This window comes from Notechis scutatus, chromosome 12 (assembly GCF_049901735.1).
Source record: "Notechis scutatus isolate UNSWTSFEM ecotype Mainland chromosome 12, rNotScu1.2, whole genome shotgun sequence".
NCBI classification, from domain to species: Eukaryota; Metazoa; Chordata; class Lepidosauria; order Squamata; family Elapidae; genus Notechis; species Notechis scutatus.
The window spans coordinates 13,395,634-13,418,745 of NC_142020.1; the positions used below are offsets into that span (position 1 = coordinate 13,395,634).

The 23,112-nt window shown below is 44.1% G+C and overlaps 1 protein-coding gene and 1 non-coding gene across 2 annotated transcripts in view; both read left to right on the forward strand.

Annotated features, from left to right (window-relative positions):
• The first annotated feature begins 76 nt into the window (after nt 1-76).
• LOC113425269 (radial spoke head 10 homolog B-like) overlaps nt 77-23,112 on the forward strand; it is a 26,179-nt gene continuing 3,143 nt past the window's right edge. Inside the window, exons 1-19 of the mRNA XM_087942184.1 lie at nt 77-1,064; nt 2,274-2,568; nt 3,077-3,152; nt 3,427-3,495; nt 5,207-5,380; nt 6,494-6,579; nt 7,359-7,479; nt 8,204-8,380; nt 9,341-9,482; nt 10,200-10,321; nt 11,437-11,626; nt 14,505-14,613; nt 15,276-15,355; nt 16,365-16,513; nt 17,383-17,490; nt 19,585-19,764; nt 20,317-20,464; nt 21,943-22,023; nt 22,857-22,973. Coding sequence (XP_087798310.1) covers nt 2,333-2,568; nt 3,077-3,152; nt 3,427-3,495; nt 5,207-5,380; nt 6,494-6,579; nt 7,359-7,479; nt 8,204-8,380; nt 9,341-9,482; nt 10,200-10,321; nt 11,437-11,626; nt 14,505-14,613; nt 15,276-15,355; nt 16,365-16,513; nt 17,383-17,490; nt 19,585-19,764; nt 20,317-20,464; nt 21,943-22,023; nt 22,857-22,973 — 2,365 coding nt within the window. The 5' untranslated portion in view covers nt 77-1,064; nt 2,274-2,332. The remainder of the gene's footprint in view (nt 1,065-2,273; nt 2,569-3,076; nt 3,153-3,426; nt 3,496-5,206; nt 5,381-6,493; nt 6,580-7,358; nt 7,480-8,203; nt 8,381-9,340; nt 9,483-10,199; nt 10,322-11,436; nt 11,627-14,504; nt 14,614-15,275; nt 15,356-16,364; nt 16,514-17,382; nt 17,491-19,584; nt 19,765-20,316; nt 20,465-21,942; nt 22,024-22,856; nt 22,974-23,112) is intronic.
• Nucleotides 13,019-13,209, forward strand: LOC113425288 (U2 spliceosomal RNA). The gene has a single exon (XR_003372572.2). It is a non-coding gene; the product is annotated as a U2 spliceosomal RNA (small nuclear RNA).

Sequence of the window (23,112 nt, forward strand, 5' to 3'; positions counted from 1 at the left end):
GTGCTTTAACAGAATGGTTTCCATCTACAGTGTACAGTGTGATGGCCAGCTCCTGTAGGTATGATAGAGATGGTTGATGCCAGTTGTGAGTTTTATGTTGTCACAGCATTTTAATAATTGGAAAACGAAAGGCTTAAACAATTCTCTACTATTACAGCCTTTAGTATCTGATTTGTCTTCATTGTTTTGAGCATAACATTCACCCTTAAATTCCTTTCTCATCTTCTGTATCTACATGAATTTTCTTGCTCCTGAGTAATAGAAAAGCAATAGGTTTAATAAATAAGGGAGGAGTTGGGCCATTTCTAAAATCGGAGCTTGACCGACTTGGAAGTTATCTGTCACTTTGCATCAACTTCTTTATAAAATTAGCTTGAATTTAATATTAAAAAAATATATTTGTGCCTGTTATGTCCTTCTAAAGAATAATTTTGAAAGCATCCAATTAATCGCAAACAAGAGCAGGCAGACCTGATCAATCTCAGATGATCTGTAAAGAATAAAAAGTTCATATTCTAATTCATCAAATAATGAAGTTAATATACATTATCTCTGCATGCGTACGCTTTTTATTGTCGTGAAAAAGAAATTGGACAACTTGTTTGTCTGGGATGGTGTCTGGGATCTTCTGCTCAAGCAGAGGGTTAGACTAGAAGACCTCCCAGGTCCCTTCCCATCCTGTGATTTTATGTTCCGTGTTCTCAATGTGATGCATATACACAAACAAACAACTATCTAAAGGTGGGACATTTGTGTGCTATTCTGCAGTTGTGCAATTGGGCCAGACTTTCTCAAAACCAAAGCTCCCCCTTTGCAAATCCGAGCCAGTTATTATGCAGTTATTATGCAGAAAGGTCAACCCGGAAGAAGAGCTGACCAAAGCCCCGCCCAACCAGGAAGCTTCTCTCTCACCCCGCCCAGCCCTGTGGTTGCTATGGCCACCGCCCAAGCCTCATAACATCGTTGCTATGGCTACGACTCAGTCCTCTTAGCAACTGGCGTCGCAGGGAAACTTCAGCCAACTTTTTGCAAAGGGTTGCAAAATAGGAGGGATTTCCAAAGAGGTGGATTTTAATATATATATTTCCCCCCTTGATTTTCTTCGTGGCTTTCAAGTTTGCATTTGCTGCCCAGCCCCTGATAGCTGAAGGACTACAATTCCCCTAATCCCCACCCCGCTCCTGTGATTTGCTAGTACGGTTATTGCAAATTCTTGAACATCCCTCCCAACCTTGCTGGCACTTGCAATGATTTGGGGGCTAGTTATTATTCTTATTTTCGTTATTGAGTCAAATCTGGATCCATTCTGGGTCTCTGTTCTTAAAAGGCCTTAAAAGCTGATTAAAAAGTTACAGTTTGGAGTGGTCTTTTGCAGTTACATTTGGAGTTTTCAAATGTTGCTTTCTGGAATAGAAACATTTACTCCCCAAAAATCCTTACAATCCAAGGGCTATTAAAAATAATAATAATGAGGAAAATGCTCCCAGTTTTTAGAAAGAGGTCGGGGTTGTTCTTTTTTTAAACATGTGTATAATGTATAATGACCATATTTTCTTGGAAATAAAAATATAAAGGATCCATCAAGGTAAAGAATGTTGTTTATGTATGTAACTTGGCTTTACAAAGGACAATTCAAGAACAAAACTAAAAAAAAAATCACAAAAATGTGCAGTTTAACATTAATATCTAAAAACATCTAAGAATGATTTTTATTAAGTTATAAACTTTAAACTGAAGGTATAAGAAGTAAGCATTAAAAACAATTTCTGCACTTAGGCTGTGCATTAAGCAGGCCCATTTGTACAACAGAAGGGAAATGGGCAAAATGAAAGTGAATTTTTGAAAAAATAAATAAATCCGTAGGACAATTTTCTGAAATAAAGAACTCTTCTTTGTAATAAAACAACATAAAGTAAATTTAATATGCCCTATTTCTATGAAGGCTTTTTTGTCTGTACGTTTCACTATGTTACAAAGTAGTAAATTCTTCTAACATCAATAAAAATTATAATTTTTTTGATTATGTTTCGGGTTTTATTTATTCTACTAGATTGTTGGTCAACGACTATAAATAAGTTTTTATTACATTCAATATGTCATCATTGCCTTTGAATTGCTCAACAAAGAAAATAAGTAATAAACTTAACTAATTTTAAATTTTATTGACCATGTGAATCATGTCGAGGAATACCTGTATATCTTGTTCAATCATTTCTCTCTCTCTGAAGTGTAAGCACGCCTCCTAATGAAGTATTTATTTTTCCCACCTCAAGATTAAAAAGAAGAGCCGCACTCTTTCCCAGGACGCCTTATTCTGTCCTACGTCAGAGCGATGGGTAAAGATAAGAAGAAAGAGAGTAAAAAGGGAGACAAGTCGGTGACTACTCCAGCCCATGACACATCCATGGAGTTAGCTGTTTCCAACCAGAATGTCCCACCTCTGGCAGACCAGGGGGACGAACACTTGGCTACTCAGGTAGCTTCCAAAGAAGAAAACTCAGAGCCTCCCCCTGTCCCTGAACCCATTGAGTATGAAGAACCCATCCTCACACAACTGATTGTTGAAAGGTAAAACCAGAGTTTTGCTAAAAAATGGAGTATGGTCACAGGGTACTGGTATCCAGGGGTGGGCTGCTGGGGGCTCGCAGGGGCTCAGGAGAGCCCCTAGCTAAGACTCTGTTGGGCTCAGAGAGCCCCTGATAACCTCAGAAAGACAAGCAGCAAGGGAAAGCGCTTCCTAGACTTAATTGAACTTCTGGGCATTCCGCCAAGAGCATTTCATACTTGGTAAAAGTGTTGCAAGCTAGATAAACAATCCACTCAGTGCTTGCAAAGGAGAGCCATTGAGAAAATCAGATAACATAGCCACTAGCCTCTGAGGGGATTAATCCTCAAATAATAAGAATCATGTAATTCACCAGAAACTTCATTAACTTTAATGGCTTGCATTGATTTTATGATACCGCGAGCTGCCCAGAGTCGCTTGGCAGTAAAGTGGGCAGCATACCAATTTAGTAATTCAACAAACCAACCAACCAACCAATGAATTTTCATCTTGAATTTATGTTTTCCATAGCTACGAGGGAGAAAAGGTCCGAGGGTTGTATGAAGGGGAAGGAACTGCCTATTTTCAAGGAGGCAACGTGTACAAGGTGACAATATCTATGTGTTAAATCTTAAGGATATAGAATTTCCTTCCGTGGGATAGGCCATTTCATTATTTCCTTGAGGAGTAGGGTGGATTTAAAGGCTAGCTTCTTTTATTTCCTGTATGTAGATTGAAAGAGTGGCGTGAACTCAACCCTGGTGAGAAAACCAGGGCTGAGTGACTTTCTGGCAGACATGTAGAAATCTGACTTTTCTTACTGTTCTGCAATTTGAGGGGTCATGCCCTCCACTCATCAGCTTCTTCTTGCCATTTTGTAGGGCATGTTTTCAGAAGGACTCATGCACGGACAAGGGACTTACACGTGGGCCGATGGAGTGCAGTACGAGGTGAGTAACTGTCCCAGAATTTTTAGCAAGACGGGCTATTTTAGATGGAGATGTTGGGAGTCAGACTTCCATCTGGAAGGTTCCTGGTTGGGAAGGCCTGGTCTGTCTTCAAACGACGTTCGTCCATTTTCGAAGAGGACCTTGACATCTAACGAGTTGTGGCTGTCCACGGTGTGTCCACATGTGGCTGGTAAGGCCTCTATGGACATGGAATGTTCTGCCATGTGTTGGGCAGAGATGTGCGGGCACCACTATTGCAGCATTTGCAGCTCTGGCTCTGCGGAGTGCTCGCTTCTCTTGTGCTGTGGTTGTCCTTCTGTCTTCAAATGTCTGGCAGCCTCGGTGGATCAGCGTGCGCCATGTCAATCAATCTCGTGCCAGGGTTTCCCAGGAGGTAGGGTCGCTATCCAGGGGACTTGAGAGAGGCTTTCAGCGTGTCTTTGTGTCGCTTCCTTTGTCCCCTTGTGATCGCTTTTCTTGAGACAGCTCACCATAGAGGTTTGTTGTGGTTCGCCGGCAGCCTGTGCAGATGGCAGTGTAATTGGACAATGGGGAAGAACGAGGACCAGTCAGGGAGTCTGGAGAGGACTCGGACGAGGGTCCTGCATCCGATGCAGAGATGGGGCCAGGACCAACTGGGAGTGGAGTGCTGACTCCGGAGCTTCCAGAATCTGACAGCAGCGAGGCCGAGGAGCCAGGGGAGCCTGTTCCCAGTGCGCGCATGCACAGAGCTGCTAGAAGGCGAGAGGTCTTAAAGAAGAGACAACTGTTTGTCTAAAATGTTACAGGGTTTATTACCTGAGCAGGGGATTGGACTAGAACTTGCAGCGGTGGTATTCAGCAGGTTCTGACCAGTTCTGAAGAACCGGTAGCGGAAATTTTCAGTAGTTCGGAGAACCGGTAGCCAGTAGTTCAGAATACCACCTCTGACTGGCCTGCCCCCACCTCTTCTCTGCCTCCCCTTGAGTCCCAGCTGATCGGCTGGGTCTTCTTTTGTTGCCCTGCACAGAAGAACAGAGCTGGAAAGCAGGTTAGTGGGGCGGGGAGGGAAGGGGGATTTTACAGTATCCTTCCCCTGCCACGTCCACCAAGCCACACCCACAGAACCGGTAGTAAAAAATTTGGAATCCCACCACTGACTAGAAGACTCCTAAGGTCCCTTCACTCTGTTATTCCATTCAGTGTTCCAATATCTAAGGCAAGGGTCTTCCAACTTGGCGAGTTTAAGCCTTGTGGACCTCAACTCCCAGACTTCCTGAGCTAATTTGACTGGATTCTGAGAGTTGAAGTCCACAAGTCTTAAAGCTGTCAGGTTTGAAGACCCCTGATCTAAGGGGTTCCCACAAAGAAGAGGGAGTCAAGCTATTCTCCGAAGCACCCGAGGGCAGGACAAGAAGCAATTCATGGAAACTACTCAAGAAAGAACCAACTAGAACTAAGGAATATTTTCCCGACAGAACAATCAACGTGGAACAGCTCGACTTCAGAAGTTGTGGGTGCTCCATCACTGGAGGTTTTTAAGAAGAGATTGGACAGTTCACGTGTCTGAAATGGCTGCCTGGGGGATTCTGGGAGTTGAAGTCCACAAGACTTAAAATTGCCACGTTTGGAGACCTTCCCTCCTGCTCGACGTGGTCGAGTTTTCCTACCTTTCGAGGTGAAAGGTAAAAGAGTGAGCTTCTTCTTACTCCTACACTTTCCTCTCTTGTAGGGAAACTTCGTCAAGAATGTGCAAATGGATCACGGCGCTTACAAGTGGCTGGACGGCAGCATGTACGAAGGTGAAGTGAAGAATGGGATCAGAAACGGTTTCGGCATGTACAAATGTGGCACCTATCCTGTTTCGTATATTGGCCAGTGGGTGGAAGGCAAGAGACACGGCAAGGTAGTGAAAACGTGGTTGCTGGAAGCATGTAGGGAGTCCTTGATTTACAACAGTTCCTTTAGTGACCGTTCAAAGTTACAAAGGCACTGAGAAAAGTTGACTTATGACCATTTCTCACACATACAACCATTGCAGCCTCCCCATGGTCACGCGATCTAAATCCAGCCGCTTGGCAACTGACTCGTATTGATGGCAGTTACAATTTCCCCGGGGACACGTCATCCCCTTTTTTGTGACCTTCTGACAAGCCAAGTCAGTGGGGAAAGCGAGAGATTCACCTCACAACTATGTCACTAACTTAACAACCGCAGTGATTCCCTTAACAACTGCAGCAAGAAAGGGACAAAATTTACCTCAGAACCGTCTCACCTAGCAACAGAAATGTTGAGCTCAATTGTGGTTATAAGGGTGGAAGTTACCTGTAGTTGCCATGATTGGATTCTGGGCAGGAAGGTCTTCTTTGCAGAGATGTTGAGACTCTAGAAAGAGTGCAGAGAAGAGCAACCAGGATGATGAGGGGACTGGAGGCTAAAGCATACGATGAACGATGGTTGCAGGAACCGGGCCTGGCTAGTCTAGGGAAGAGAAGGACCAGGGGAGACAGGATAGCAGCCTTCCAATATTTGAGGGGCTGCCCCAGAGGGGGTCAAGCTATTTTCTAAAGCCCCCAAAGGCCAGACAAGGGAGATTCAACCTAGAAATACAGTGAAATTTCCTGACAGTGAGAACAATCAACCAATGGAACAGCTCTCCCTCAAAAGTTGTGGGAACATCATCACTTGAGATTTTCAAGAAGAGATTGGACTCCCATCTGTCAGAAATGATGTTAGGTCTCCTGCTTGGGCAGGGGGTTGGACTAGGTGACCTACAAGGTCCCTTCCAACTCTGATTATCTGAGATCATGGCTGTCCCATCCAGCATCAACTTAAAATCCTCTTCCTGGCCTTTCCTTCTGCCAGCCACAAAGGAGGAAATCTTGGGGTTGGCTTCTTAGCAGACGGATGGATAATCTGAAGTGTTTTAGTTAATGTGTCTTCTGCTGGTGTAAAAACCCGATGGAAGGTGCTTGAGTCTTCTTAAGTGCATTAAAGTATTTGTGCAATTGATTTTCAGGGCACCATTTACTACAACGAGTCCGGTTCTTCTTGGTACGAAGGAGACTTTGTGAACAACATAAAAAGTGGATGGGGAGTAAGACGGTAAGACGATCTTTTCTTCTCTGTGGGGAAGTTAGAACTTTCGGAGGAGTTACATAATAGAATGACAGAGTTGGAAGGGACCTTGGAGGTCTTCTAGTCCAACCCCCTGCCTAGGCAGGAAACCCTATACCATTTCAGACAAATGGTTATCCAATCTGTCCATCACTTCCAGTGATGGAGCATCTACAACTTCTGGAGGCAAGCAGTTCCACTGGTTCATTGTTCTCACTGTCAGGAAATTTCTCCTTAGTTCTTGGTTGCTTTTCTCCTTGATCGGTTTCCATCCATTGATTCTTGTCCTGCCCTCAGGGGCTTTGGAGAAGAGGCTGACTCCCCCTTTTCTTCGTGGCAGCCCCTTAGATATTGTCCCCCCTGGATCACAAGAACGTTCACCCCAATTTTATGGAGCCAGTAGGACAAGGACCAGAATAAAATGCTACTGCTAGATTTTAGGGAATACTGTTTGGCTCAGAAACCAAGTTTTTGGATGAAGAAAGGGATGATAAGGCTTCAAACTCAGTGGTGTTCCTGAAGAAAATGGCTCCTGCATATTCTGTTTTTGTTTTTTGTTTTAATGAGAGGAAGCTTCTGATGTATGACATTTGATCTACACAGGACTTCCAGAATTTTCAACAAAAAGGGCTATTTTAGATGGAGATGCTGGGAGCTGAACCTCCATCTGGAAGGTTCCTTTTTGGGAAGGCCTGGTCTGTCTTAAAATGGTTTTCCTCCGTTTATTGAACTATAGTGTTGATGTTCTTCTCGGTCTCTTTGAACAGTTACAAATCTGGAAATATCTATGAAGGGCAATGGGAGAGAGACCTACGCCATGGAGAAGGACGAATGAGGTGGCTAACATCAAACCAGGAATACACTGGAATGTGGGTTAATGGTATACAGGTGAGACCAAATAAAACAGTTTTTCTTTTCCCAATTCCTCCAACTATAGAGAGTTACGGCCATGTCACATGTGGGAATTCACTGGAGAAAGCAATTGTGTTTGGAAGAGTTAGTGGTAAAAGGAAATCAGGCCATCAGAGAACATGAAGGCTGGAGACCATCAAACAGACATCAGCCAGAGCATAGAACAACTCAAAGAAGTCGTGCAAGACTGGAAGATGTTGAGAGACCAGGCCCATAAAATTGCCAACAGTCAGGCACCACTGAATGAATAACATCTTCATCACCATCATCTTCATCGATGGTTATGGCTTAGTCTTGTATGGACCTAAGGGTTTCTCTAGACCTTGTTTCTCAAAGTTTGGATATAGAATTCATTTGGACATCTAAACAATGGCTGAGTTAGATGTGTTAAAAGTCCATGTGTTTCCCCCCGTAAAACCATGAAATCAGGGGGTCTCCAACCTTGGCAACTTTAAGACTTCTGTACTTCAACTCCCAGAATTGTTGGCTGAGGGATTCTGGGAGTTGAAGTCCAAAAATCTTAAACTGGCAAGGTTGGAGATCTCTAGGACAAGCAAACTTCAGTACCTTTAAGATATGTGGACTTCACCTCCCAGGATTCCCCAGCCAGCATGAATTCTGGGAGTTGAAGTCCGCACCCCTTCAAGTCACTAAGATTGAAAATCACTGCTCTAGAAAATGTTCTGGTTGATTTCCTTAGCACGGGCAAGGTACCCACACCTGGTATCTGAAGAGAATCGCTGGGTCACAGTATCCCCTAAGGAATGAGTACGTTGGAGAGTTCGTCAACGGTGATCGGCATGGACACGGGAAATTCTTCTTTGCCAGCGGCGCAATGTACAATGGAGAATGGGTGCTCAACAAAAAGCATGGCGCGGTAAGGGTGGAGAAGTTTGGGGAAAGAGCGAGAAGATCAAAGCAGTCATTTTGCTCTTCTAAACACGTAGCCCATTCTTGTTTCTCTCTATCCTCTTTCCTAGATCTTTCATTGCGCCCTTGTTCACACAATCCCCTTATTCTTGTGAATTAAACCATAGTTTATTCCATGAACCTGTTTTCTGGGTTTGTAGAGCATCATTAACTCCTTGGGCTTAGTCCCCATCACATGCTAGACTGAAAAGTGATCAGCTAGTGAGGGTTTGGTCCGTCTTAGACATGTTCACGCCAAAACTTTTTTGAGGCAGGATCCTGTTTCTTATTTATACATACTTCTGTATGATAGGTAGATATTTGACATCTTCAGTACCTTAAAATGGATGTTATGCACCTATCCAAGCAATGGAGGTTTTTCATAGGTCTTCATCGGTGGCTTCTCCTGAACTTAGGAGTTTGGAAGTTAAGCTCCTTTGCTTGCGATCTCTGAGCTTCCTCCAAAGCCTACGAGCAAGATTTTACGGTGAAAAACAAACCAAGATTATAAACAATTTCTCTAACACATTAATACATCAAATTTACCACAGAGCAAAATAACAATCATTTTAAGACAAATTTCTTCAAGTTGAACTCAACTCATGGACGCCTTGATCATTTTCTTGGCAATCACACACGGAGAATGTTCGCCACTACTGCCTTTTCTCATATATATTTTTGGCTTCCTATTCTCCTAATTTCTCTGAAATTTACTCACCTTCCCATCCATGTGCTACTCAGGCCCAACCCTGCTTAGCTGCTAAAATGTTCCCAGCCATGACCTAGCACCCGTTTCTAGCCTACAGTCCCGTCTCTTCCTCTCATGTTGCCAACTCAACAGCCCAGGAGAAGAGAGATCATCTGTGGGTCTTGTATGGGTAAAAGTTAACCAGGTTTTAAAAGCAGAACCCTGTTCCCTTCCCCCCAGGGCAAGCTGGTTTTCAAGAACGGCCGTGTGTACGAAGGCGAATTTAACTACGATCACATAACGGAACGCCCATCCTTGCAAATAGACATGACCAATATGGAAGCGCTGAGCAACCTCTCTTTGAAGGGATTTTCTGGCATAGGTGAGCTGCTTCAAAGTAGGTAGAAGAAAAGATGAGACTTGATGAGCTTTATCTAACACTCTTGAAACCCTCTCGGCTTTTAAAAGAGAAGAAGTTTCAAAATAGAGGTAGTCCTCACCTTTGGGCCACAATTGAGCCTGACATTTCTTATGGCGAAGTGAAATATGAGTGAGTTTGGTCCCATTTCACGCCCTTTCCTGCCACAGCTGTTAAGTGAATCACTGCAGTTGTTAAGTTAATAACACAGTTGTGAAGCAAATCTGGCTTCCCCGTTGACTTTGTCAGAAGGAGATCACATGACCCTGTTGGTCATTTGCATCCTTTTTAGAGAGTTGTTGAGGCCACTTGGAGGTTGATCTGCAGCAGTTGATCATTTGCACTCCACCGGTGACCCTCAGGACACAGATAAACCTCTAAGTGGCCTCAATGACTCTAAAAAGGATGCAAATGACCAGCTCCATCTGCAAGGAGTATCAATGCTTCCCTTCCCCACCATCCAGTCAGAGCTGAAGAAGCTTCTTGGATGAGAAGCGAAACTTCTTCAAAAGAAGAACCAGAAAGTCCAGGTGCCTTTTGAAAAAAGCACCTCTGGGACAACCTGGATGAAACATTTGTGTTTGTGTTTATCCTTCCTGTAGATGCCCTCAGTTTCCACGATTGTGCCTTTCTTTTAAAGAAGGTTGAAGCATTTGACGTTTTCTCTTTTTCACCGCCCAGATAGTGTCAAAGTTGTCGATCATTCCAGGATCTCCTCTTTGTCAGGACCAAACATCGAAATAGATCTTTCGACCTTGTTGGCTTTATTTCCGGAAAAAGATAAGGAAGATGAAATGAAACAGGTATGAGAAGCTTGGTCTACACTCACAACACTGGGGCCCAAACGATAGAAACAAAACAAGACACTAACAGAAGAAGAAAAAGTTAAGATCATGGTCTTCCAACCAAGATGGAAAGTGTTGTTGCAATGAACAAAAGGAAGAACCAAACTCTTTTAGGGTGTTTAGAAGTGGTGTCCACGGTTTACATAATTTGGAAGCTTCACAAAGCAACGTGAGAGGCTGACGTTGAGCGGAATTGTCTTCTTCTGTGCTGGAAAGAGACGCCGGCAGACACATCATCCCACTCCAGGACCAACAGAAGGGAATATTTGTAGCTCAGAGTTTGAACTGTGAGGACTTTGACGCTCTCTGAGCTTGGTGGTTTTCTTGCAGAGGTTTCATTACCCAATGAGGTAACATCATCAGTGCTAGAAGGGAGTGGAAATTGTGAGGAGGAGGAGGAGGAGGAGGAGGAAGGAGGAAGAAGAAGAAGAAGAAGAAGAAGAAGAAGAAGAAGAAGAAGAAGAAGAAGAAGAAGAAGAAGAAGAAGAAGAAGAAGAAGAAGAAGAAGAAGAAGAAGAAGAAGAAGAAGAAGAAGAAGAAGAAGAAGAAGAAGAAGAAGAAAAGAAGGGTGTTTGATAGAGGAAGAAGAACAACTACCCAACAACCCAAGGTACTTTTGTCCAACCTATTAATCTCCTGGCCTTCGCAATATAGAGGAGGAAGAGGAGGACAACTGTGGGTTCTTGGTGCTCTCTGAGTTTGGTTGCTTTCTTGGAGACTTCATGACCAAACTAGGTAACACTATCAGTGCTAGAAGGGAGTTGAGATTGTGGAGAGGAGGAGGAGGAGGAGGAGGAGGAGGAGGAGGAGGAGGAGGAGGAGGAGGAGGAGGAGGAGGAGGAGGAGGAGAACTGTTGGGTCCTTGGTACTTTCTGAGCTTGGAGTTTTCTTTCGTTTCATTACTCAATTAGGTAGCTAGCACCGATGAAAGAAAACTGATGACGTTACCTAGTTCGGTAAAGAAATGTCTGCAAGAAACCCACCAAGGATCCCCACACATCTGCAGGAGGGCCTTACTCGCTGAAACATCAACCCTCCTCTCTTACTCTCGATCCATTCTTTGCTTCTCCTAGACAGAATACGCTGTGCTGAGATACATTTCTGAGCTGAGGAGGATCTACACCTTCTACAGCAGCCTGGGCTATGACCACTCGCTGGACAACACCTTCCTGATGACCAAGCTTCAGTTCTGGAGGTTCTTGAAGGACTGCAGGTTTCACTACTGCAACCAGACCCTCGCTTCCATGGACCGCATTCTCAACGGTGCGTCTTTCTTGTGGCAAGGCCATGACTTTGTGATGGCTCTATATACCGGGGGTCCTGGTTTATCCCAAACTGTCATGCCCCTGTCCGAATCTGACAGCTGACAGGGAATGGGAGCGTGGCTCCATTGGCTGGGGAAGAAACTGGGGAAGGGCACAGCCCGGCTGGGCTGAGCAGGGGAGATAGGTAGAGCAAGGCCATTTCAACCATTTCCCCAAACGGGATAATATTCCAGAGTCTTCCTTGTCCTTCAACTCTAAGGTGAGTGGATCCATTTCTGTGCAATCTAAGATCTTTTTGGAGTACTAAACAATCTGTCGGTATAGTGACCATTTTCCAGGATTGTGCGAGTGCAATTCTCGCTGCTGTGGTTTATGTGTAAAATCAAATATTTTATCTTTTTTGGGGGGGTACGTTCCCTTAATAACCGCCAGAACAAACAGTTCTGGCTTCAATTCTATTCGGCATTTTGTAATTTCATACAACCATTTTTGTATTTTGGTCCAATATTTTTTAACTTCAGGGCAAAGTATATTTGTGTGTGTGTGTGTGTGATTTTAGGTCGTTGTTGACTCCTGGCGACTTTGACTTTTAACATGCCCAGCAACTGTGTCAATTGCTCACCCACATTTTTTGCATTTTACAAGATAATCAATCAATCCTTGAAGCATTCAAATGTAAATTTTCAGGCTCACACACACACACACACACACACACACACACACACACACACACACACCTCTTACATTCTTTCCTTTCGGAATTTTTTTCTAAATGTTTTTAGGATTTAAATGCCTTTTTTTTTTTTTTTTTGCAAGAAGGAATGAAAGAGAAAAAGGGTTCAAATGACAAAAGGTTGAAAGAAATAGAAACCGGAAGCAAGGAGCTGGAATCGGTAGAGAGATCAATACAGAAACAGATTTCTCTCTCTTTTTAAAAATTTCACATCCAAATCTCTGCAGGATTTGCAAAAACCAGTTGTGTGTTGTTGCTGTTTCTAAGCAGAAGATAATAAAACAACATGCAATCTTAAACTAAAGAGTTTCTGGTTTTTTGTTTTTTTTTAAGCGACAAGCTGTTGAAAGGAAACTTAACCGATCGGGAAGGCGTAGGGGGCGGAGCTATGCAAATCTAAAACCGACGGCCAGGGCAAAAAAGCCCCAAATTTGACATAATCAAGGGAAAAACGATAAATTCTGCAGATCCTCGTAACTGGAAGGACTTTGTTCTGGTGGGATTTGGAAAGGGCGTGTTTTTCAGAGGCTAATCCTGAGAGCAGGAACCAGCCAGACCTGGCTTTAGTACTTAGCCCGCATGCAACTCCGATGCGGTCGCACAAACCTGCGATTTCAAGAGAAGGGAAGCCGTTGTGCATCCCTCTTTCCCTCAGGTATCGCTTCTCGGCCTTTTGGCTAAGATCAAGTGTAGTATCTGTTCTTATCAGTTTAATATCTGATATGTCCTCTATTTGAGGACTACATATTAAATGGATTTTTGCAACTGGGAGATGGAATAGGGGCTTGCTCCGTCCACTCCACGCATTGACCTGGTATTGCAGTACTTCCAGGACCAGTGCACCCCCCCCCTAGTATGGTTCAAAATTAGATTTCGATGTTCTTGTGTTTTTTTTTTGTTCTATGTTTTTTTCTGTTTGTTCCATTCTATAATGCATCTCTTGTTCTTCCTTCTCTTTTCTGCATTCAATGCTTTTCTTGTTCTTTCTTCCTATTTTCCCCTTTATTTCAGTTCCTTCCATTTTTTTTTCGTTCTGTATGTTCCATTCTATAATGCATCTCCTTCTGTTCTTCCTTACTTCTCTCTTCTTCGTTCAACGCTTTTCTTCTTCTCTCTTCCTATTTTCCTGCTAAGCTTTCTCCATTCACCTCTAACTCTTCTCCTTCTTGTTTTTTCCCCTTTATTTCAGTTCCTTCATTGTTTTTCCGTTCTATGTTTTTTTCTATTTGTTCCATTCTATAATGCATCTCCTTCTGTTCTTATTTCTCTATTCTTCGGGCAACCCTCCTACGCTTTCTCTATTCACCTCTAACTCTTCTCCTTCTTGTTTTTTCCCCTTTATTTCGGTTCCTTCATTGTTTTTCCGTTCTATGTTTTTTTCTATTTGTTCCATTCTATAATGCATCTCCTTCTGTTCTTATTTCTCTATTCTTCGGGCAACCCTCCCACGCTTTCTCTATTCACCTCTAACTCTTCTCCTTCTTGTTTTTTCCCCTTTATTTCGGTTCCTTCATTGTTTTTCCGTTCTATGTTTTTTTCTATTTGTTCCATTCTATAATGCATCTCCTTCTGTTCTTATTTCTCTATTCTTCGGGCAACCCTCCCACGCTTTCTCTATTCACCTCTAACTCTTCTCCTTCTTGTTTTTTCCCCTTTATTTCGGTTCCTTCATTGTTTTTCCGTTCTATGTTTTTTTCTATTTGTTCCATTCTATAATGCATCTCCTTCTGTTCTTATTTCTCTATTCTTCGGGCAACCCTCCTACGCTTTCTCTATTCACCTCTAACTCTTCTCCTTCTTGTTTTTTCCCCTTTATTTCGGTTCCTTCCATGTTTTCTTTCTATTCCTCCTCCCTCCAACTTTATTTCAAGTTCTCATCCTTTTCTTATTCCATTCTTCTCCTTTCATCTCATTTTCTTTCTACCTCTTTCTTCTTTGCGAATGATATTTCTGTGTGATAGATAGGTAAATGAAGCTACCTACTTAGGTAGACAGATGATAGATAGATGATAAAGATAGATAGGATGTTAGATGATGATAGATAATGGGTAAGATGATAGACAAATGCTAGCTAGGTGGTAGATAGATGACAGGCAGATAAATTTCCTCTGTATCTGTGCATGATGGTATTTGTGTTTTTCAGATAAAACGTTACTGGAAGAGATTCATTCTCCATATGAGACTTTGCTACTTAGGATGTTTTTGACGTACCTGATTTACCTGTCCTTCCACATTTATCACAAGGATTTTGAGTAAGTAGAGCGCAGTTGATGAGCTGGTCACACCGTTTGAGACCCCTCTGCCCATGTCTATCCAATTGAGGGTACATCTGAGTTTCGAGAAGTGCCTCCAGTTTAGATGGGTTTAAAAGGAATTTAGACCAGTTATGGAGTGTTTTTTTTTACGCCTGGAGAAATAGGTTGCAAGGTCAACCTTTTCCTTGCTGTTTGATAAATATGGATGGCTTCCACCCCAAGGAGAGGCATAGATGAGGAATGTGGGCGGTTGTCGCTTTTTATCACATCAAGGCCAGTGACATTTACCATCTGCAGTTAATTCTCGGGGAAGTCTTTATATTATTGTTTTTCTAAGTGCTGTCCAATTAATCGAAGTGGCTTTTTATTTAGCTAAAGCTATGGTTTTGCACTTTTGCATGTGGCTCAGCCTTCTCTCACTCAACCCTCTTCAGGTGAGTTGGATCTGAACTCCCAGAATTAAGTTTTGGACCAAGCTGAGTATGGAAAGGACCAGGTTGGGTTGACCACTGAATGCATCTTAACCACTCAGCGTAATGGGGATAGCCTCTCAGATGTAAAATGAACTGAACTTGATTTATTTTTCCCTGAACTTTTGAACCTGTTTTGGTTGGTTCTTCCAATAGCAACCTTATAATAGTAGTCTTCTCTAACCCTAGTGACACAAGTCCTCGCCTATTCAAGTGCTTCTCCAAGTTGATGGTCAAGAATATTTGTCCCCATGCCTGCCGTATCAAAGGTAGGGTCAACTTTTGCGTGGCTGGTGGATTTTCTGACCTTCTTCAGTTTCCCCTCTTATGTTGTCCGACCAATTAATATCCCTGTAGTAACCAGCTAAGGAGCACAGTGGCTCGGGTGGTTAGAATGCTGGAGTGCAGGTTAGCAAGCCCGTGTTCGAGTCCCAAGTGCTGCCGTTGGGCAAGGTTGAGCTTCCGTCCTTCGCTCCAGCTCCTGCCAGAGCCATGAAAGGAGCTGTGATGACCCAAAGGGGCGTGGCACAAAGGTAACACAGTCACATAAGTAAGAAAAGTCTCTTTAGTACCTCCAACTTTGTCCCCGATGTCCAGGTTACCTTCAGCTGGAGGAAAAAACTCTCAGGAACAGCCTTTAAGTGGAGGAAATTCAGTCCAAAAACAAAGTACATACAAACTGTAAATAAAAATCCACACAAACCACACTGCAGTAATTAACTGGACAGGGCAGAAGAAGGAATTGCAGACTTGAAAGGCCAGCAAAACACACACAGTTGGGATGACAGCAGGAACCCAGATAAGCCTCAACAATACCAGATAATTCATGATTTGCTCTCAACAATTGGCTATGCGCAGCTTCCTGTTTGAAACACTGTGTTCCCAGCTGCAGCTAATCAAGGGAATCAGGGCCCTTTCCTTCCCCGTAAGTCACGCAACCCACGTTGCTCTCTTCTCCGTTCCTCCCTGCATGCCCTAGGATGAAGAGAGGGTGGGCCTGGGTCTTCCTCTGAACTCCCTCTCCCTTGTTCTCCCTCTCCCCTGCTCCGCCCAGCCGAACTTTGCCTTCCCCAGTATCTTCCACAGCCAACATAGCCACACTCCCACTCCCTGTCAGCTGCTTGGCCTCCCCCTCGGAATCAGATTCCGACAGGGACATGACAGGAGCCCTCAACTGGGCAACAATGATGTCACCAGCTAATCCTTTCAACCCGGAAGCGCCTTGTTTTTCCCGAGTGCTATGTTGATCACCTCACCTTCTCCTCACCTTCTTCCCAGGCATTTTGTTCAGCGACCGACAGCAAGCCGTCTACGCGCTCAGTTACATCGATAAGTGCTGGGAGATTTTCCAGGCGTTCTGTAGACCAAGCACTCTCCCTCCTTACGAACCTACAATGAAGATGAGACACTTCATGTGGATGCTGGAAGTAATCTTAACTCTCAGAAACTTTTAGCAGCAGGTCTCTTTAACCAACCTTGACCGATCTGATCTTATGGAAAATTCAAGGCCGAGCACACGATCCAATCTGGGTCGGTCAGAAGGATCCAGTGACTGACTCCGATTGGATCTTGCAACCGTCAACTTGTAAAATATTTCTGTGGTTTCTTTTTAGCATTGCCAACAGAACGGGAGGAGGGAAAGGGGTTTGAAAGAGCAGTTGCGGCAGTTTGCAAAACCAAAAGTGCATTCCATAAATGTTTTCAAAGATAGTAACTAGGGGACTTAAGTTTCTACCATGCAAAATTCTAACTGGAGAGCATGATGGATGACTCTGGGCTATGGATGTGTCCCATTGGAGAATATGAATTAGGATACACCCAGGGTTGGGGGAAAACCAGGGTCAAAGGTGACAATGAATGAGGTGTCTCGGAGTCAGCTACACCCAGGCAGTGCCGGCATGTTTATTCCTAATAAATCTTCTTTATGTTTGGAAGTTCAACTAGAGACTCATGATTTAAATGGGGTTAAGTGTTGGAATCCTGACAACAACATTATCCTGGGACACATATATTTACCTTCCTTTGTAATCTCAAGGTTATTAACATTGCAAAAGGGCTTTTTTTTTTTCAAGAGGCAACTGGAGTTTTCTGGTTTTTCTTTGAAGACGTTTCGCTTTTCATCCACGAAGCTTCTTCTTCAGCTCTGGGCTGGAGACATCACACCCTCCTATCTAGGTCCTGGCTAAGAAGTGACACCAGCTTGGTGGCACCTCAATCAATCATTGAAGTGCGATTCTTAAGACAAACATGGCTAAAACTAACCCTCTTTTTGGGGGGGTTATTTTTCTATCTTTAGGATTTAAGACTCATAAGCAAACAACTAACAGCTACCAAGGTTGTGGATATCTTGGCCAAAGACAATCCTTTCGTCTCGGAGGCAGAGACCCTGGATTTGGAGCATGAGGTACGAACTGAAAAGAGTTTGTGATGAAAACAATTTCAAGAGAAAGGTTTGGAGCAGAAGGGATCTTAGAAGTCTTCTTTCTCGGGGGTTTCCAACTTTAGCAACTTTAAGACTTGTGGACTTCAACTCCCAGAGTTCCTCAGCCAGCTTTGCTGGCTGAGGAATTCTGGGAGTTGAAGTCCACAAGTCTTATAGTTGCCAAGGTTGGAGGCCCTTGGCCTAGGCCAATGCTTCTCAACCTTAGTGACCTGAAGTTGCGTGGGCTTCTGTTAGGGATATACACCTTTGTCAGGCAGGCAAATATGTGAGACGAACGTTGTTGTAGCTTACACTCAGTAAAACAGATACAATGTGCTAGTTAAATAGTTTATTCCAGTAAGATTTATAGCATAGTCAAACAGTCCATATATCATACACTAGTTCAGTCCATCCGGGGATTAATCAGTTGCAAAGTCCAGTGTCGAAAAAGAGGTCATTAAACTTACAAATATCAGTCCAGTAATATATCTCTTCGCAGTAGAGATATGAAGAAGTCAAACCTCTTTTCTTCCTTCAGCAACAGCAAAGAACACGCAGTTAACAATCCATCATCGTCTGCAAGCAATCCAGTAAGCCAGCAAGCAATCAAGTTCTCTTGCTCCCTCTTATGGCAATTTACAGCTGCACCCAAAATTACATCCTTTGCAGTTAAAGTGACACACACTTAAACTCACAATCATAGTCTATATATATTATTTTTTACCCAAACTACGTTAGGTAACCATGTTATTCCTAACAGCTTCAGCTCCCAGAATTCAGCCCATATGGCTGAAGAATTCTGGGAATTGAAGTCTACATATCTTCCAAGGTTGAGAAACACGGATATACCCAAGGCTGGTGCACAGAGTTTGCACACACTTGTGCAGAAGAGACTGAGGAATTCTGGGAGTTGAAGTCCACAAGTCTTAAAGTTGCCAAGGTTGGAGACCCCTGTAATATTCTATCTGAAGTCTTAGGTCTATTATGTCTGCAACATTTCGCTGGTTCTACTAATTTAATCCCTTTGCAAAGAACGGGGTAAGATTGGTTTGGCACAATCCGTTTTTAACAAACCCGTGCTGTCTTCTAGCTATAACTTGTTTCTAGATGTTTGCCGATCTGGTTTGTTTTTGTTTTTTTTTAATTATCTTTTCCAGTATCTTTCCAGGTATTGATGTTAGGATGTTTGGTCTGTAGTTTCCAGGGTCTGTGTTTTTTTCCTTTTCCCTACCAGGTTCACTTGGTAGAGAACGTGATGGGGGTTTAAGTAACTCAGATGGACTTTTTGCATGTTGGATTTTAAGAAGACCCTCAATCGTCTTAAGCCTATTTACATTTTGGGATCTCCTTCAGCACAGTCTGGTTCTCAGATTTAATTCCCTGCCAGTATCTTATCTGTTGTGGTTCGCTGTCAGCCTACGGAGACGGCAACAGAGTCAGACAGTGGGGAAGAACAGGGACCAGTCCAGGAGTCTGGGGAGGACTTGGATGAGGGTCCTGCATCTGATACAGAGATTGGGGGCCAGGGCCATCTGGGAGTGGGGTGTTGCCTCCGGAGGCTTTGGAGTCTGGCAGCAGCAAGGCAGAGGAACAAGGGGAGCCTGTTACCAGCGCGCATATGCGCAGAGCTGCCAGAAGGCAAGAGCACTGAGACAAAAGGGGCGACTCGGGAGTCAGGCTTGGAGGTGATTGGCCCCTCCCATAAGACATAAAGGAGAAGCAAAGGGACAGGAGCCTTTGCAGGAAGCAACTTTGTTCTCTCTGTTCGGATAAAATCTTGACGCTCTGTGTGGACTTCGGTTGGTTTTTTATAATTCATTTGGCACTCTAGTTGTTGGCAGCAATTCAAAGGAAAGAAAAGTGGGTGCTTATCTCGAGGGACTGTTTGGGACTCATTACAGGCTGGGAATGAACATAATTCCCAGCGTTGAAATAAAACAAGATTTGTTTGGACTAAACATGTGCTTAATTATGGTTTCAGGAAGCCTTGGTCAGAACATTATCCTTGAATCCTCTTGACTTCTCAGGACTTCTCTTGACTTCTTTGCCTGGCCTTGTCTTCGGTTTCTCTTTCAGCTTGTCTTCCTCGAGTTCTTTGAAGCTCTGGTAGACTGCGCTCTTCTTTATGTCACCGATGAGATGTTGAAGCAGCAGGCTGATGAGGTGGCCCAAACAGTCACGGCCTCTTACCGACCAGACGAGCTGCCAGACAAGAGTGAAGCTGCCTCTTTGCCTCCCGAATTGCCTTCTCCTCAGGTTAGCCCAGCTCTGGTTCCTTGGATGTGCTCACGCCACTAGCAGATAACAGATAATCAGAGTTGGAAGGGACCTTGTAGGTGAAGAAGTCAAGAAGAGACCCAATAAGTTTAGGCTAAGTTTAAATAGTGGTAACCTTGGATAAAGTTTGTCATGGCTTAGTGTGTCGAGCAGAGCCTATGCGATTGGTTTAAGCTTTAGCGCAGGGGTGTCCAACCCCGGCAACTTTAAAACTTGTGGACTTTGGCTCCCAGAATTCCATGCCAGCTGGGGAATTCTGGGAGAGGAAGTCCATAAGTCTTGAAGTTGCCAAGGTTGGACACCCCTGCTTTAAATGTGTTGTGGAAAACCAGCCAGGAGCTCTCTTGTGGGAATAATGCAGCTATGGACAACATGCCAAAAATGTGGTTAATGAAATGCGTGTTCCTCCAAGATGGTTGGTAAGGGGCGTTGTTGGCCTAGTCCTGGCCAGATTTTGGAGACGGGCGAGGAAAATGAGGCGCCTGGGCTTCCTTTTTTCTACTCACACTGTGTTCTGTTTCCCACCGCTAGTCCACTCGTACTAGAAGCACCAGCAGTAACAGCACTGAAGCCACCGACGGCAGCACCATCCAAATTGGCTCCAAATATTCCTCAAGCAAGATCGTCCATTTCGTGGAAGTGGGCAAGAGCAAGAAATCGGAAGGCCACAAAAAGGGAAGTCATCACCCCGTTTCCTCGGCCAGGGGCTGGATGGGCGGTAGCAGAGGCAAAGGAAGAGAAGTGAATGGCCCTTCAGTTCCAACCCTTCCAAAACGAGAGCAATGGGATGGAAGGGATCTTGGAGGTCTTCTAGTCCCACCCCCTGCTCAAACAGGAGACCCTGAATGGTTGTCCAACCTCTTCTTAAAAGCTTCCAGCGATGGGACAGCCACGACTTCTGAAGGCAACCCGTTCCCACGGGTTAATCATTTTGTCAGGAAATTTCTCCATTCTAGGTTGGGTCTCCGTAAGCTTCCCTCCATTGCTTCTTGCTCTGCCTTCAGGTGCTTTAGGGCAGGGGTCCCCAACCACGGGTCCGCGGACCTGCACGGTCCGTGGAACAACTCCTACCGGGGTCGCTGGAGCAGTTGGCCGCTTATCTTTTGATAAAAGTGCTTCCGTGAGCTTTTCCGGAAAGCTCGCCGAAGCACGCTTTTCATCAAAAAGATGGCGGCGCCAGCGCTCCGTGAGCTTTTCCGGTAGAAAGCTCACCGAAGCACTTTTTCATCAAAAAAAAGATGGCGAGCATTAGCGCTGGGTGAGCTTTTCCGGCAGAAAGCCATTTCTACCCGGAAAGTCACCCGAAGCTGCATGCCGCTTATCTTGATGAAAAGTGCTTCCAGTGAGGTCACCGGAAGCACTTTTTCATCAAAAAGATGGTGGCGCCAGCTAATGCCGGTACCGGGCCGCACCATAAAAAGGTTGGGGATACCGGGTCGCGGCGTAAAAAGGTTGGGGATCACTGCTTTAGGGAATGGAGTTTGCAGAGTGGAGGAGGAAGAGGAGGAAGAGGAGGAGGAGAGGAGGAGGGGGGGAGGAGGAGGAGAAGGACAACAACTGTGGGGTTCTTGGTGCTCTCTGAGCTTGGTTATTTTCTTGCAGACTTTTCATTACCCAACTAGGTAACCTCATCAGTATTAGGAGGAAGTGGGGTTACGTTGAGCAACTGTCCTCAGTTCTGCACAGGGCAATTCAAAAGGAATGAATTGAGAGGAATCTGCATATCTTTTTTTCTGGAGAGAAACATCACAACGTGTCCTTCTGTATCACTCCTTCTTTTCTGTGGTGTCATGCCAAATTTTGCTAACCCACCCTTCCTTTCCTTCCTTCCTTTTCCTTCCTTCCTTCCTTCCTTCCTTCCTTCCTTCCTTTTCCTTCCTTCCTTCCTTTCCTTCCTTCCTTTTCCTTCCTTCCTTCCTTCCTTCCTTCCTTCCTTCCTTCCTTCCCTTCCTTCCTTTTCCTTTTCCTTCTTTCCTTCCTTCCTTCCTTCCTTTTCCTTCCTTCCTTTTCCTTCTTTCTTTCCTTCCTTCCTTCCTTTCCTTCCTTTCCTTCTTTCCTTCCCTTCCCTTTCTTTCCCTTCCTTCCTTCCTTCCTTCCTTCCTCTGGTTCCCGATTTATCCCCTTTTTTTTCTGTTTACCTTTTCTTTTCTCAGAAAGGGAAAAGCAAGGAGGGGAAGAAAGAGGAGAAATCCCACAAAGGAAAGTCCCATGGCAAAGAAAAACTTGCTTCCGCTCAAAGTGAGTGTGAAACATCCAGGCTGTATAATCCATGAATTTTGGGTGGCTCTCCAGAGAAATAAATGAGGCCAGAATTAAGAGTTTGTCCTTCCTTGAGATGATGTTCCAGGTAGAACAATCATACCAGGGAAGTTGTCCTTGTGTATGTCAGGCTCAAAGGACCAAGAACAACACGAGGAGTTATTTGGGAGTAGTTTTTTTATTGTTGCTCACCTACAGACAGAATCTTGCCAGACTAAAGCAACCACAGACAGAATCTTGCCAAACTAAAGCAACCACAGACAGAATCTTGCCAAACTAAAGCAACTACAGGCAGAATCTTGCCAGACTAAAGCAACTATCTGCATAAGTATAAGCAGTGCTCGACTTACACCCACACTTTCTGTTATTGAGACATTTGTTAAGTGAGGTTTGCCCCATTTTATGAACCTTTCTTGCCACAGTTGCTAAGTGAATTGCTGCGGTTGATAAGTCAGCAACCTGGTTGTTAAACGAATCCGGCTTCCCCATTGACGTTCCTTGTCAGGAGGTCGCAAAAGGGACACAGCAACGGTCATAAGTATGAACCAGTTGCCAAGCCTCTGAATTTTGATCATGTGACCACGGGGATGCTGCAAAGGCTGTAGCTGCGAAAAATGATCAGGTCACTTTTTCCAGTGCCGTTGTAACTTTGGTCATTAAATGAACTGTAGTTGTTAGTCCAGGACTACCTGTAGTATGGAAAGGCATCACGACTCTGCATTTTTTTTCTCAACATAATTGGAGGCTTTCCCCACTCTTAAAGGCAAAGCACTGTTTGATTATTTATTAGTTCTGTGTTTTTTTTCTTTCAGGCGTAACTGTGAATGTCGTGTTTTCTCCCATCCCGGAAGAGAAAGAAGCAGTCACTGGACCTCCACCAGTCTTAGAAAAGGAGAAGGATAAAAGTAGTCCAATGAAGGAATTAGCAGGTGTGAGGTTTGCAAGGTGTTTTTGGAAACAAAGGCAATATCACAATTCTGGCTGCCTTTTTTTCCTGCAAGGTTTAATCAGTTGCCTTTTTAAGGTGTGAGTGATTAAAAGAAGTAAATATATTTTCATGTTAGCTTA